The sequence below is a fragment of the Excalfactoria chinensis genome, chromosome 1 (genome assembly GCF_039878825.1).
Source record: "Excalfactoria chinensis isolate bCotChi1 chromosome 1, bCotChi1.hap2, whole genome shotgun sequence".
Classification (NCBI taxonomy): Eukaryota; Metazoa; Chordata; class Aves; order Galliformes; family Phasianidae; genus Excalfactoria; species Excalfactoria chinensis.
In genome coordinates, this window is record NC_092825.1 from 173,895,021 (window position 1) to 173,911,147 (window position 16,127).

The 16,127-nt window shown below is 43.2% G+C and overlaps 1 protein-coding gene across 1 annotated transcript; it reads left to right on the forward strand.

Annotated features, from left to right (window-relative positions):
- Positions 1 to 1,129: 1,129 nt before the first annotated feature.
- LOC140255930 (transmembrane 4 L6 family member 1-like) lies at positions 1,130 to 12,625 on the forward strand. Its single transcript, XM_072343945.1, has 5 exons — positions 1,130 to 1,300; positions 5,075 to 5,140; positions 10,997 to 11,142; positions 11,912 to 12,098; positions 12,605 to 12,625. The coding sequence occupies exons 1-5, from the start codon at positions 1,130 to 1,132 to the stop codon at positions 12,623 to 12,625; spliced, it is 591 nt and encodes a 196-aa protein (XP_072200046.1).
- Positions 12,626 to 16,127: the final 3,502 nt, after the last annotated feature.

A 16,127-nucleotide genomic window follows, 5' to 3' on the forward strand; every position in this document is an offset into this window, starting at 1 on the left:
CCACTACTGGAGGGAGTAACAAGGGTGACAGAGTGATAAAATAAGAAGCAACAGCAGTGTTAATAGCTTGTGAGGTTCATATAAGACATGAGGAAAGATGTGTTCACTCAGATGATGTGGCAGTCCTGCAACAAGTCATCAGAAGTAGTGGTCGTAGCTCCACGCTTGAGACTTTTCAAGGCTGAGCCACACAAAGCTAGTGCCAATGCAGACACCTAGTGTTGGTGGCAGCCCTGGTTTCAGCAGGAGGTTGGGCTGGAGACCTGCAGGGATCTCTTCCAAGCAAAGCCTCATCTATGATGATTCTTTGATTGCAAAAGGTGATTCTTTGAGTTTAAAAAAAAGTGTTGACCGCTGTAAAATGTTAAGCTTCAGTTTTACACATTAAAGCAGATCTCTGAAAATGAGGTGGGATGGCTCTTTGATCTACCCTTACAGCCACAGAACTAGATGTGCTTACGGTTTTACTGGATACTTTATCATGGGTGCCAAACAACCCCATAACCTGTAGTCTTATCTACCCTTATCTGTAGATTTAGTGTGTCACAGAAACAGCCATGAAAGTTTGCCCACATCTTGCTGTCATTGTAGTTTTGACTGAAGTGCACCCATAGGAACATAGAATGGCTTGGGTTGGAAGGGACTCCAAGAATCATCAAGTTTAAACCCTCTGCCTGTAGCAGGACCACCAACCTTCAGGTCTGGTACTAGACCAGGTCATCAGGTACTACACCATCTCATCTTCTACACAAGGCCTAAGCCCCACCAGAAAATCTACCAGGTAGGGCATCCATTTGTGTGGCAATAGTGGTGTTCTTGACGTTCCCAATGGTCAGGCAATCGCCCATTTACAACTGAAATGTAACTCTCCATTCATTTCATACCAACATCTGTTTATTCCTGGCAATTTTAAATAAATCCAATTTAAACAATCCAGTTTGGAATAATTCCATTTTAAATAAAGGCTCTGGAGAGTTGAATTACAAGATTATGCACGTCATTCTTAACTAGAACATTTATTGTTTCACATCTGATTCTTCTTTCACTGAGAAGGAGAACTGCTGAAATCCTGTACCTCCAGTGCAGCAGTAACTCAAACCTTACTATATCTTTCCTCAGCAGAGCCACCATGTGCACAGGAAAGTGTTCGAGGTGCATTGGGATCACCCTGTTCCCACTGGCTGCATGTGCTATCGTCTCCAACATCCTCCTGTATTTCCCCAATGGACAAGTTCTGCAGCTCAGTGAGATAACTGATCTGGTGTGGTTTTTCCAAGGCATTCTGGGAGCTGGAATACTGGTAAGAGAAGTGTTTCTTCTGTTTATGTTTTGTAGAACTTCTGTTAATGTAACAAAAGTCATGGCAACTCCTTTTCAGAAACATCTGAGTATGTTAGCTGGAAAGGTAAGGTACAGAGCTGAGAAAGTACATTTGAGACTCAAAAAAGTCCCCAGTTCCTGAAATACAGTGAATTCCTGAAATAAACATCAGCTTCTCCAGGTCATGATTAAGACTGCCTTTCCACTGGGAAGAACAGTGATGTAGGTGATCATGCCTTTGCAGTCAAAGCATAGATGAGGTCTTAAGCTCAGTCAGAGGTGGTGAGCTTTCACCTTGAATACTTCCTTATTCCTCTCACTGATTTTATTCTCACTGAACCTATCTAAAAATACTAAGGACAAAACTGAAATGTGTTTTGGTAGGTGTTCATTATAGACCCAGCCACCATTGTGTAAATGTGGAGCTGAAAAGGACTTGAACCCCAAATGCCTCCTATGCTCCTCCATACTTGGCTCCTCTTGGATTTGGTCTGGTTTGTGTGTGGTGTTCTGTGACCAGTTCTCCATTCCATGACTCAGAAAAAATCTGAATATCCATAACCAGAAGGGAACCTATTTGGGAATACTGATATTTCCAGTTCATTAGAAGCCTATTCTGTGCATGTTCTTTCAGTTATCCACTCATGTGCAGACAAAAAGCTGAGCAAGTGGCATGCTTATGACAAGCAGTGGCTGTTATGCAGCCTGGACAGATGGTAAATTGGTGCAGAGAAGGCTACCTGCACATCAGAAAACCAAATGCTTAGAAATAATTAAATTACAAAGAAGTAAATCTTATTTAGTCAGGCCATGATGCAGCTACCACTTAAGTCTATAGAAAACTACAATGGATGTGGCTCAGACTTATATTTCCCCCTGCAGAAATGTGGTATAAGATCATTCAATAAACTGCTCCCCATCAGCAGCTTACCTGCTTCGTCTTCTAGCTGCCACTTGGGCATATTACTCACACTGAGCTTGAATGTAAGAAATAAGTGCATGGAAGGAAGCTTAAAGGAAGAACTACATGAGAGACTGGTGGAAAACTGGTATCACTGCAAGCCCAGGAGTCACTGGCATTCAATGAAAGGAAAGGCAAATGTCAAGCATGAAAGCATCACAAGCTCATTCAAAACGTGCTTTCTTTTAAGGCTGCCACAGAGGCTTTCCTGTGGCCAGCACTGCATACTTTAAAGATGAGAACAGCAAAGAGAGAGGGGAAGAAGCATTTGCATTGGCCTTCAAAACACAGACACCAGCAGTAGGAGTAATTATCAATCCACAAAGACTGCCACTGAGTGTACATGTTTTCCAGAAGAGAGTATGAGAAATGCCCACAGGTGGAGTGGGAAAGAAAACACTCATTGGCTCCATCTTCTAGGTGCTGGAAGCGTGGAAAAATGGCATCTGGCTCCTGGGCCATACAGGGAAGTAATGCAGAGGGCAAGAAAACACCATGAACGGAGCCTGGGCAGTATCCTAACTCCACAATAAGACATACTGGGCTGCACAGATCTCCCCCATGAAAATATACTTGCCTCCAACTGGAACTCAACCCACTGATGGATACCCAGGTCATCAGCACAATCCTCAGCTGAGCAGCCACTCCCACCCTTGCCTTCTCCTCCTGTTGCTTCTCTAATCAGAATTCACATGACATGAAAACCTCTCCATTTACTTAATTCCAAAGGTTAGGTTATAAAGAAATTAAGATTCTCTCCATGTGCCAAAGTAACATCCTTCCTGATGGGAAGCCAGTGTAGTGCTTACAGCTTAGATGAGAAACCTCTGATGAAGAGTCAGCTCTGAAGGAAAAGGAGCTCTCATTCAATGGATAGAAGTGCTAGATCCCCCTGAAAGCCAGATGGCAATGTACTGGGACTGCCTTGGGGGCCACTTGTGTTTAAGAGTTTTCTGTTTTCAGGAAGAGGTCTTTTAGTCTCACTTCTCTACCCTTGTAAGACTCCACTTGTGGTTGAACAACCACTGCAGATGCTGGAGGCTGTCCCTGAGGGGAGTACAAAATGCAACTAGGGGTAAATTCATCAGGAAATGTTTGGGGGCTACAAGTCTAAGGAGGTTTTGTAACACTGTCCTGCACAGTCTTAAATGGATATTCACACTATACGCATCAATTCCCTGGACTTCATTCACCATGGACATTCAGCTCTTCATCTCCTATATGGGACAACATCCCATCTTGCTGATTTTATATCTTTTCCTTTTTAAATTTTTTTTCCCCCTCCTCCTTTCATTAACCTTACAGGGACCATTTCCTACTTTGTGAGATACTGTTTTCTTACACAGCCCTGTGAAATTCATGTAATAACAGTGGTGGGCAGATAAAAAGCAGCAGGAGCGCTTTGGCTGCACAGCTGGACTGATGAAAAGCTTTCTTGCTCTCAAGCTACCAAACTAAATGCAGCCTTTCCTATCTCCAGAGCACCTGTGTAAGTGGCATTACGTCCTGAGATACAGATGGTTGCTGACTGCACTGTATCTGCCCAGATCCACCTGTTCGTTACCATGGGAAAGCTGGTGTGAACTGGGAGTTCCCTGCTGAGTCAAGTCCATTGTGAAGGTTTTCTGGAAGCGTAGCATGAAGAACAAAAGCAAGATGTGTTTCAGGAAACTTAAAACTGATTTCCCAATTTTAATTTAGACCAGGATGCACAGAGGATTTCAACTACCGTAACTAAAGTTGTTTGAGGGGAGGGTCAGGTTGGATATCAGGAAATTCCTTGTCAGAAAGAGTGGCGAGGCAGTGGCACAGGCTGCCTGGTGAGGTGGTGCAGTCACCATCTCTGGAGGTGTTCAGAAGTTGTGTACATGTGGCACTGAGGAACGTGGTGCGTGGGCATGGTGAGGATGGGTTGATGCTTGGACAAGGTGATCTTGGAGGTCTTTTCCAACCTTAATGATTCCACAAGTCTGTGATCCTATACAAGAAATCTTGCCGCAGGGATACAGAAATCTCTTTAGATTCTACTAATGTGAAAGTTAAGAGGGAAAGGTTCTGTTTTGGCTCATGGAAAGTTTTACTCTCTCAAGATAACATGTTTATCTTTATTATACTTTTTTTCATGAAAATTCAGAATGACCATTCCAGATCAGCAGTACCCCACTGGATAAAACATTTGACTGAGAGAGAGAAAGGAGGGCAAGGCACAAATCATCACTATACCTTCTGCAAGATGTGGATGGCTTTATCTAAACCCCAATGACCTGACCACAACCTGCTTCCTACAGATACTCCACCAGGCCCATCCATTGGAGCAGTCCCAGCTTGGGCCAGGGAGAAAGACTGACTGAACAGTGAAGCCTTTCTAGCACTTAAATGGGAGGTGGAGGATGGAGATTCAAGTTCGAGACCAGCAAAAGGCAAAATACTTGGCCTCCTACCTCCACTGCTCCAGCAGCAAACCCTAATAGTGGAGCAGGAGGAAACCTTTCAAGAGCAGAAATTGTATTCTATCAGAATGAAACCAAATAATCTCCTTCTAAAAATAAGCAGTATAGCTTCAGATAGCTTCAGCAGACAGAACTGCTGTGCTAGAAGCATGCCAGACAACTGTAATGTCACTCTTCTTCTTTAGTTACTTCCAACAAGCACAGGCATCTCAACTGCTGTAACTCACAGAGAAGAGCCAGAAGGTAGTTTGCATTTGAGGAATGTGAAGCTTCAACTCCTAGACTTTAAAAGCCACCCAAGCAGAAGGACTGTGTGCCAATTCAACTTGTGCTTTTCTCGCAGGTTATTTTGCCAGCGTTCATGATGCTGGGAGCAGGCGGAGCAGGATGTTGCGCTAACAGGTGTGGGGTAAGTAGATGTGTTGAAACGGTGCTATGGGGTTTGCACAATAGCTCTGAAATGGCTGCTCAGCAGGTGGAAAAGTAAAATAACAAACCATCACACCACCATCAGCAGCCAAGTCAGGGAAATGCAGAAGAAGAGCCTGATTTGCAGCGTCTCTAGGCTGAGGCTAAGAGCTCATTTAGCTAACAAGAATGTAATGATATTGCAGACACTGATATGAGGGGAATTGTACTCAGTCCGGGCAGGTACTGGGGCATTTAGCCACAGCACTGAGGGTAGGGGAAGCAAAGATACTTCAGCTCACCCTGCAGAAAGTAACGCATATCTCCAGCTTCCTCCAACTTGAAGTGATGGTCCACTTTCCTCTAAACTCTTCCATGGCAATTTGCTTTCCCACAGATTTATCCCTGCTTATCTCTGTATGGGGGGTAGAGCACCTGCTAAAAGCCTGAGCTTCTATGGCTGGCACTTAGGAACCATCACTGCTTCCCAAGGGCTGGTCCCCATGGGAGACTCTGACCCATAGCATACATTTGCCCAAGGGCTTGTACATGAGAGGTGCAAATACAATTTGGGCTCTCTGTCATCCAGACAAAGGCCAGAGAGACTTTTTCTCTCGATAATTAAGAATATTATAAAGCAACATGTTATACAGACATCTCCATTAACTTTCACACCCAGGGCACAAACTTCTCTGAGGCCATCATCATTAGCAGGAATAAATTGAATTATGTGGGTTTTTTTTAGTTTGTATCCTCCCCAAGAGCAGCCTACAGTGAACGATTCCATGCAAGAAAGCACTTCTTCTGTACTCCTCAATTAATGTTTAGTTTGATCCGTGAAATGATCTTTACCTCTTCAAGATTTATCGTTTTACTTAGTTTACTATGAATAATACAAAAACAAACAAAACAACAACAACAAACCATTCTTCATTAGGATATCAGTGAGCACATCCCGAAGGACAAGCCATTACACTGATTTTACTGAACGTCATGTTCACATCAAGGATTTGCTAATGATGGCCAAGCAGACCAACTGCAGAGCTGGGATGCGAGTCTCCTTTCCTCCCAGCAATAAATAGTACACAGCAAAAGTCAAATGTCCCAGGACAGGCTGTGTTTCTCCCTCAGCACATTGACCCTGGTGGTATCACAGTGCTGCCAGTAGCCCACACCTGCAGACTTCCATGTGCTCCTCTGCTCACCACCATCTTCCTTTTGATGTCTGAGATGTCCCAGCTATGCCCCTTGGTGGCCAAGAATCCTTTCTATACTTTCCCAGCACTGATAGCTAATGGACAAACTGTGCTTCCTCTTCCTTGTTTGAACTGGATAATCTTTATGTGTCCCTTCCAACTCAGGATATTCTACAATGCTATGATTCTAATTTGCTGTTATAGCATAAAACAAACATCGTCGAGAAAATGGTTTGTGTTCTGCTCTATCTGCAAAAAGAAAGCCAATGGTCAGGTGATGAAGCTCCTCAAACTACACCAGGGAAAAGTCTTGATGAGGAGATAACACAATTGAAATACCTGCCTTCCAGCACCATGGAAATTGCCCACCTCTTAACAGTGGAAAATAGCATAGCTGTACAAGCCATCCAATGGCATAAACAGCATGTAGCCCAACATAGATAAGAGACTGGGGCACGGGCAAAAAACAAGCTGCTATGAATGGCATTAAAAATCATATTCCCTGCAAAGCACCCCAGGAGAAGTGATTTCCAAGCAGCAGAAAACATAGGAGTTGGATTCAATGATCATTGCAGTTGTCTTCCAACTTTAGATATGCTGTGGTTCAATAGAAGAGGCAACTTTTGTAGGGAGATCTGAAGACCAGTGATGTGCTTCTTCAGGGTAAAGAATCTTAGGAAAAATTTGCTTTGGGGATAGTGGGAAGAAATGCACAGAGTCCCACAAGGCTGCTCAGACACCCTGACCATATGGGCTGTGTAACCAAAGCTGGGAAGGGTGTGAGTCACCAGGCTCTGGAAAGCAGAGGAGCTCTGGGACTGGTTCATACATGCATAGTGGCAGTTCTGGGAGGATCTGAAATGAGGTCCACAGGTCTTGGTGGTTTGTCCACCATGTTCTACCCATTGGCAGAGAAATAACTCTCACTGGACCTACTCAGGCATCACTGAGGTCCAAGGATAGTCTCTGCTTGGGTACCTTAGATGTAAAATGGTCATCTAGACACAGTGCTCAGTATTGCTTTTCAAAGAAAAAGAAAAATAGCTAGAGAACCCATAATGCTTTGAATTACTACTCAATCAGAACATCACCATTTTCCTTGGGGTTGAGACTCTGTCTTAGGATAATCTGTGCAATTCCTAGTTTAATAGCTCCAGACTTCATCACAGTATTTCCATGCTAAGTATCAACAACGGTAAGAATAATTACTATATTTCTCATCGTTTTATTCATCTTTTGTTTTCTCCAGTTCATAGTGATTATGTGCCATGTTGAGTAATTTTTTTCATTAATCCATTTAAAATTGTTGCTGGCCAACACATCTAGATGGCTTCTTGTTCTTGCATTATGAAATAATGATTTTGGAAAGTAACAGATGTAGAAAGCTTCAGTGCCTGCAGCTTAGCATGTACACCACTGAAAGCATTAGCAGCACTGGCCAGCAAGGAAAAAAAGCCCCCTGAAAAACACGTGATGTCACAGCCTCAGCAAACATACTCCAGCGTGTCCCAGTACACCTTCCTTAGCAGTTACTAGTAGAACAAGAATAGCTTTAACAGCTTTCCAGACCAACTAACTTGTATAACCAATCCAGATAGCCAGATAGGCTATTAATTCCTGAAAGAACAAACAAAAGCAAACAAACAAATGCAGAAACAGAAAAACAGGGCAAAAAGGAGAGACACAGAGCAGTTCCAGCTGGGACAGAAGAAACTTCACCAAAGTGGCTGGTGCAAATACACAAAGAATGAATGCTAAAAGTCTTAGAATCATAGAATCACAAGGTTGGAAAGGACCTACAAGATCATCTAGTCCAACCATCCTCCCTTTACCGTACCTACAGAAAACCACTAAACCATATCTCCTAGCTCCCTATCCAGACTTCATTAGCTCAGCACAGACAAACTGTGTGAAGAATAAAGCATTTAAGCAGTAGAAGAAAGCAAAATCGGTCAGCAATTCAGCAAAAATGGTAGCAAAATATTTCCAAAAGGTAGAGGTCAGGCCAGCACCATGAGAAAATAATCATGTCTACAAACTCAAGTATCCCAGCTTAGACTTCGTAGTGCAACTGAAAACCAAATGAGGAAATTATATATGTATAATAAAACTGATAAGTTATAACAGTATAACAAGGGTAAATGCTGAACTGCTGAGATGATGAGATAATAAAATTGGATTTCCATGGAATATGCAACAAGCCTGTAGAATAATACAAACCATAGAATTAGTGGGGAGTTGTGTCTAGTAAATGCCAAGAAGAGCAAGTTCAATGGCTACACTGCAGCAACAACTGCAGCTGAGTCCCCTTCAGTGACAAGGAGACATTTGGCTATATGAACATAGGCATAGTAAAAGAAGAACATGAGATGAAGCCAAGCATGCAGCCAAGAGATTTCAAGGGAGAAAATCCTGTGTCAAAGAACAATCACGAAAGCTAGCACCAACAGGTACTACTAGTACTACTAGTACTAACCACTGTGAAACAGTAGTAGCATTTGTCTTTTTTTATCATCATTGTCAATTGGTCTGTTGTGCTGAGATAAAAGTAATCATAATCATAATTGAAATCCCTTGACCAGGATGTAGAACTCACAGATGAAGTAAATGAGAAAACAGAAAGGGAGAAATGCTTCAGCTCAGGTAGGAGTTTCAGACGCAGTATCAGTCACTCACCGTCAATGTGAAGCACAGCTGGTGACCTTATTATGAGAGACAAGGCATCAGCTACCACCCAGGCACTGCTTTGATTCAGGACAATACCAGACTACCTACATTTTGCTGACCTTAACGCTCCACTAAGACACAACTCAGCCAACGTGCAGATAAAGACAAGAGTGTCCAGCTTGGCAAAAATCAGACAGAATTGTGAATCAGTATGATGAAATAAGTTTCCCAGGATACCCCAGCAACTTGCAATCCAGGGATTGCTATAGAGGCAAAGAACACACAAAATGAGTCAATTCACACACTGACAACAGGCAGGAATGTACAAAAAGCAGTAATGTCATCCTCTGACAAGTTGGAAACTGTGTCCACCAGCTCAAACATGTCTGGATAGGGAAGAGTTTTCAAGATTGTGTCACAAATCTCCAAGGTGGACAGCGGATATTTCTATCTGGCTCTGCAGTACAGACCTCTGCAGAGCAGCTGACACTGGGACCTTCATTTTGGACTGGTAGTTGTCACTGGGATTTACTGGCTATGGGGAAATTGAGGCCTGAGGTGCCTGGCTTCAAACCCAAGTCATGTATGGGAGCATTTTCCATGTGCTTTCTCAGGCTCACTTGCGCCCTGCCCCTTAGGCCACAGCATTTCTTCTCTCCTTCTTGGCAGAGCTGTGAACAACCACAAGCCTTGTTAAACCTTCTTAACTGGACTAGTGGGTTGCCTGTCCCAGATGCAATGCTAGTAGCACCTGCCTGAGAGTTTTATTCCAATTTACAGACAGCAACACATCTCATACATTAGTGGAAAACTGCCCCTGAACAAAGGGAACAGTTCTGTGGAGGTAAAGAAACGCAGAATATCCCAAGCTGGAAGGGACCCACAAGGATCACTGAGTCCGTGGACATGAGTCCAACTCCTGGCTCCACACTGAACTTCCCCAAACCCCCATGTATGAGAATGCTGTCTAAAAGATGTATTCTGCCTCCAAAGGAATGTGACAGCTGATAGAGAAAATAAGAAGTATATTATAAACAAAATGTATTTTGAAAACATGATTTGCATTTGTTAAAATTCCTTCTGCTAAGATACAAACCTAAAATCTGAAAATCCATAATGTCTTATTGTTTGGAAATTGTTTGGAAATCCTGATGTACTACTGGTTGACATAAGATCTGAAAGATACAATTGAAATAAGATATATTTTTATGTAGTTAATGATTAAAACCATTGAGAAGTGTTAAGTCTCAATTTATGCCAGTTTTTGACTTAAGTCAAAAAGATCATGGAGGTAAATGGAACACCCAGGGAACCTGCTCTGGGCTGGCTGCCCCCCACCAGCTCCTGCTGCCCAGGGACCCATCTAACCTGGCCTTGAGCACCTCCAGGTATGGGGCACCACCACTCCCTGGGCAGCCTGTTCATTTGAGGCCACCACTGATTCATTGCCACATGAAGCAGAATTTTCAACATGAGCGGTGGTTACCACAATTCAAACTGTTGCAAAATGAAGGAAAGCACCAATAAGAAAGACTCTGTTACGTTTCTCATCAATTGGTAAAAATTACTAATGCATATTTCACTGCTTTCATACCTGGTTGAGAAATTGCTTCCTTCAATTGGTTCAAGGGCTGAGATAGTTGCTCTGGGAGAATCACTTGGAATAACAAGGCATATGAAATAGACCACATCATGTCACAGTTTCATTTGTAACTTTTGGAAAGTAAACTCATCAGATTTATAACAATAAAACTAAGAATGATTAAATCTCTCGTCTTACCTACTTTTAGAAGTAAAACACATACAATCTGAAACCCTTTAATATCTAAGATTGCTGAACTAGTTAGAAGTCAACTATCTTTTATTCCACAGATACCACCCTATGACTTTTATCATATAGTAGGAAACAGATAGCTCCCTTCCCATTCAGTATAAGCTTTCCATGATATTCAGTGCCTGTGTGTGTGTGATACTGAAGGTCTTTTCCCTTTCAGATGCTGCTGTCAGTGCTTCTGGCTCTGCTGGGGTTTGCGGGAGCAGTGTACTGTGTAGTCCTCTCCTCAATGGGGCTGATTGGGGGCCCTCTGTGTGACACGGGTGACGGAGAATACCTCTATCCTTTCAGAAACAACACACTAGAGTGAGTATGATTTATAGGCTCCTTTCAGCTTATGTTCTCTGATTTCACTGTTCTTTTCAAAGAAAACTTATTTTAAGTGAACAGATGGTCGGCACTGTCTACACCCAAACTCATGTTCCTCTGAGCCAGCATGTTCCAGCTGCTCATCCCTTTGGCCAAGAGCTTACCTATAGGCAAGGTGTCTATGTTGCTGCCATAGTGCTTGTCAGCAACCCCTTGTGCATGTCGCACCATGCCTTCAAAAGGCTGCTGAGCGATGAGCTGTGACTGTCATCAGAGTCAAGAGGAAGTATTTGATAATTATGCTATACTAATCTGTTAAATCAACATGAATTGAGTCTTCTCTGCCTACTTCTGAAAAGTAAAGCAAAAATCTTCTTTGATCCTTTAAGGGCAAACTTGGCAACCACACTCTTCAAGCCAGACCTAGAGATGATGGATGGGCTGAGATACCTCAGCAGAAAAGGAGAATATGGAGAAATATTTTAAAGCCATTAGATACCTTTCCCCTTAGGTTTTAAGCACTGCTGTGAGCATGCAGAAAGGCATGGGCAGAGTCATTAATTGTACCTCTGCAAAGGGAATCTTAAAGAGAATCACCAGATTTAACAGTTGAAGTATAATTTGAGACTCCCGTTTCACACCCTGCAAACAAATTCAAGAAATATAAAGCCAGAAAATGCAAAGCTGTTCTATGATGGCATACAGGTGAAAGCATTCTCAAATCCTTGTTTTCTAATGCACTGCCAACTGTTCTTCTTTGTAACAGATACAATTATTTGTTTAACCAGACAACATGGAGCGTTTGCAAAGAACCTGAAAACATCATCCTTTGGAACATTGTCCTTTTCTCTATTCTCCTGGCCATTGGTGTGATTGAAGCAATTCTTTGCTTAATTCAAGTCACCAATGGACTCATTGGCTTTGTGTGTGGCACATGTATGAGGAGAAGAAAGGTTGGTATGCAGTAAGATAACAGAGAGCTTTACATTCTTACCACTTCTTTAATAGTAATGGTACATAATCAGAGAGAGATGCACAACGCCTGACTGAATGCCTCTAGAAAGAAGAGGCAGTTCAGATGCATTTGCACATTATTAGTCTCCATCTCAGTGTAGACTGGGATAATTCAGCTCTCAGATACTTCATAATAGCTGAGAAGTTTGATACTTCCCATACTCAGCTGCATATTCAGTTGCACTTTTGTGCTCCTGATCACGAAGTCTTTTGGATGAAGCGTAATGGCCCTCCAAAAATGTGCAAATGGGAAAGATAAGAAATAGGGGAATTTTTTTATTGGTAGTAAAAATGTCATTTTACAAACCTGTAGAAAACTTCTTTCCAATTTCATTTATCATTACTGCTTTCTTTCCAATCTTACTTTCATTGCACGAGATGCTTGCAGTAAGTCTGATTTCCCTCTGGAATAATAATTAACTGTCTGTCATTCATTGCTTTTCAGACAAACATTTCAGGAATGTGAACCATATGCAGGAGGTACCAAGACATGCCTTGAGCTGCAAAGTCATATGTTACAAAAATAATGCATTGTGCTGTATTTATGGGGGGGGGGGAACAAAGAAACCAGCAAATGTTCAGCAGTGTCAGGGGGGTAAAATTGATCTTTTAAATGAAGAAATCAGGGTTGAAAATGGATACGTCATTGACATCTGAGACTCTGGATTTTCATCTCTCCAAATACTCCTGCTGAAACTCAGGTAGTGCCAAAAACACAAATCTGTCTGGTCTGGTCCGCCATGTTTATGTATAACCTGAGGTCCCCACATAGAAGCTCACCATTTGCCCTCTTGTGTTCATGGGAAACCGAATCACTGACAATGTGTGCATTTATCAGCTGCGCAAAACAGGATGTAAATAACTCTGCCTGGATGTAAATAGCTTCCTGCCTCCCCCAGACTTACCTTGAGCTCACATGTATGTTCCTCTTACCTTGCTACCCAGGATCCCAGTTTTACTTTAGGATCTACAGAGAATATGTTGAGATGCACCCGCAGCACTGCAGAGTCAAATGAAGCACACAGACTTCAGCATCGTTCAGCCACTCTGGATCCAAATCCCTTTCTTGTTTGCTATCTTTCTGTCACCAAAGCCCAGTTCTTCAGGAGCATCTGATACATGCAGTAGCCCTGGAAGAGCATTTTGCTCAATGTAGACCATAGATTTGGAGCAAGAGTTTAACTAAGTGCAAAGGAGAATCTCAGCATCAATTTTGCCCTCACAAGACTGTGTAGAAGCCTCACTAAATTTCACACAGCTTTGTAGGGCTGTTCTAGAATAGATCACATGCACGAGCAATTAACTGGTGAAGAAAAACATTAAATCAATAAGGCGAGTAATTACACACAGCTCAGTAACAAATCAGAGATACAATCTGAAAGGCAGCAAATTGCATAAGTCTTAGTGTTACAGGAACAGTAATCCCAAGGAGGATCTGCGTAATTCTCCATCATCAGTCACAGTCAAGCCCTTCATGCCAAAGCCCATGACTGGCAAGTTTCAGAATCCCCATCGCGTCGCTCTCTTCCTCAAAGGCTAATTCTTGGGCATGCCTCTGACTTCCTTGAGTCAGGCAAACTGTAAGAACATTGTTATCCATCCTGAATGCAAGTAGAGAGCTATGAAAACCTAAATATATCTGAAACTGTTGGAATCCATTTTCCAAAAAGAGGCACTTACGTTTTCTCAGTCAAGTGTTCATATTTCTGCATTGAAGCATGAGAGAAAGCCTCCTGTGCACACCCACATGGCCTTATATGCCATCCTCTACTGCAGCACACAAACCCATTGCAAAAGCTGGTGAAGGAAATGTCAGTTGTGCTAAGAAGAGGAGCACACAGACACTTCCTTGAAGCATAACTTCACCCTTGAAAGCAAGGAGCCTGGCCTATGAAGCTTAAAACATCTGTTGTAAAGTGAGTTTAAGGCTCGTTGAGGTTTGCCAATGTGACATAGGTGCATCCAAACTTGCCAGGTGGCCTAAAATCTGATGTGCACTGTGAGCAGCAGAGCCTGGGCAATACTGCCATAAAACAAAAAAGACATCAGTTGATTCAACTGAGAAGGAAGTCAAGGAGGCAGCCAGAAGGATGCTCAGCATGTAGTCAGATTGGGAGAGAGAATCAATGAGAACTTCATGGCCCTTAAACATCAGCCCTGCCCTCATCCTTGAAGTTTTGTCTCCCTGTCTCTTATCTCAACAAGAGAGCTAGTTTGGGCTGCACCAGCACCACTACAAGGGAAGATATCCACCTGTATGTAGCATTCCACAGAAAGGTAAATGTACTGCTGCCACCTGTTTGTTCCCAGCTGTCCTGCCCCAGGGATGCTTGGTGTTGTGTCTGTATACTAATGGGAACACCTCTGTAATCACTGGTTTCACTGATATATGTAAATATTAAATATTGTTATTCAAAAATTGTGTTCTGTTTTGATTTGTGTGACCTCAGTGGCTCATGGCTTCAAAATAGTTGCAACAGGAACAAAGAATCAGAGAATCAGAGAAGAGCAGAATCATTAAGGTTGGGAAAGTTCTCCAAGATCACCTGTCCAACCATCAGCCCACCGTGCCCACTCACCACATCCCTCAGTGCCACATCTCCACAGTTCCTGCACACCCCCAGGGATGCTGACTCCACCACCCCCCTAGGCAGCCTGCGCCAGACTAAGAATTACATGGAAAGTAATTCTGTGAGGCCCAGATCAGCCTCCAGGTGCCACTGCAGGTGGCGAGGGTCTCCTGTGTGTCCTGTGTCACACCCAACAGCCCCTCACAGGTTTCCAGAGACCCAGTCATCTCAGCTGTGGAGATGGGCAGGGCTGCCAATAAATGTCTGCAGGATGATAACAATAACAACATCATTGGCTGGAAGTTGAATTCTTCTCTTCCCTCATAACTGAAAGTGATGCAGAAGATCAGCCAGACACAAAGCTGTGCTCGTTGGAAGAGATAATACTCCCTGTTACGGTAATGCTCCTAATAAATAAGAGAAAGTGTTCTTAGGGTTACCATGGCACAGCAATAAAACTGTAAACCAAGCACACTTTGAAAAACTACTTGAGAGACCAATGGGCTGATGCTGTAGCTGCTGGTTTTTTTCCTGTTAAAACTGACTACTGACTAATTCAGAGCTTATGTCATCAAGATCAAATGATAAGGAGACCTGGACCAGGCTCTAAGCACCTGATCTAGATGTTCCTATTTACTGCAGGGGAATTGGACTAGATGACCCTTAAGGATCCCTTCTGACTCAAACGATTCTATGATGATTCTATGAGAAAGCATGAGCTCAGTAGAGGATCCCAAGTATTTTTCCTTTGTGTCACTGAAGATCTCATAGAATATCCTGACTGCCGTTCCAGAAGGGCATGTGCCTCCCACAGATGCTCTGTAATATCTGCTTGTCCATACAGACATCTCAGGGACTTCAGCACAACTCAGGTGGTACCAGATATCCCCATATTACCAGCCGCATCAAGCCTTGAAACATCCACTGGCTGTGCACTGTTCTTAAAGCAATCAGAATATAGAGAACTGCCCTCATCCTGTACTGCCTCGTAGAGTGATCTAAACTAGGTCAGTGAGTCACATCCCAAAATTGGATACTTCTCCCTCCAGGTTAGACACGGAGCTCTTTGTGGTTGGTGCAGAGCTGACACCCTGAGCTGCAGCTCTGCATCACAGGCAGGAGGTGAATCCCTTCCCCTTTCCCTTCCTCTTCCCTTTCCTCCCCTCCTCTCCTCCTTTCCCATCCCTTTCCCTCCCCTCTCCTCCGCCTTTCTCTTCCCCTTCCCCTTCCCCTTCCCCTTCCCCTTCCCCTCCCCATTCTCCTTCCTCTTCCTCTTCCCTTCCCTTCCTTTCCCTTCCCTTCCCTTCCCTTCCCTTCCCTTCCCTTCCCTTCCCTTCCCTTCCCTTCGCTTCCCTTCCTTTCCCTCCCTTTTTCCCTTTCCCCTTCCCTTCTCTCCCC

Bases quoted from the DNA above. Each gene is read 5' to 3' on its own strand.
- LOC140255930 (XM_072343945.1), top strand. From the start codon at position 1,130: ATGTGCACAGGAAAGTGTTCGAGGTGCATTGGGATCACCCTGTTCCCA. The intron at 1,301-5,074 runs GTAAGAGAAGTG...CTTTTCTCGCAG, and splicing joins TTCTGGGAGCTGGAATACTG to GTTATTTTGCCAGCGTTCAT. The intron at 5,141-10,996 runs GTAAGTAGATGT...TTTCCCTTTCAG, and splicing joins GTTGCGCTAACAGGTGTGGG to ATGCTGCTGTCAGTGCTTCT.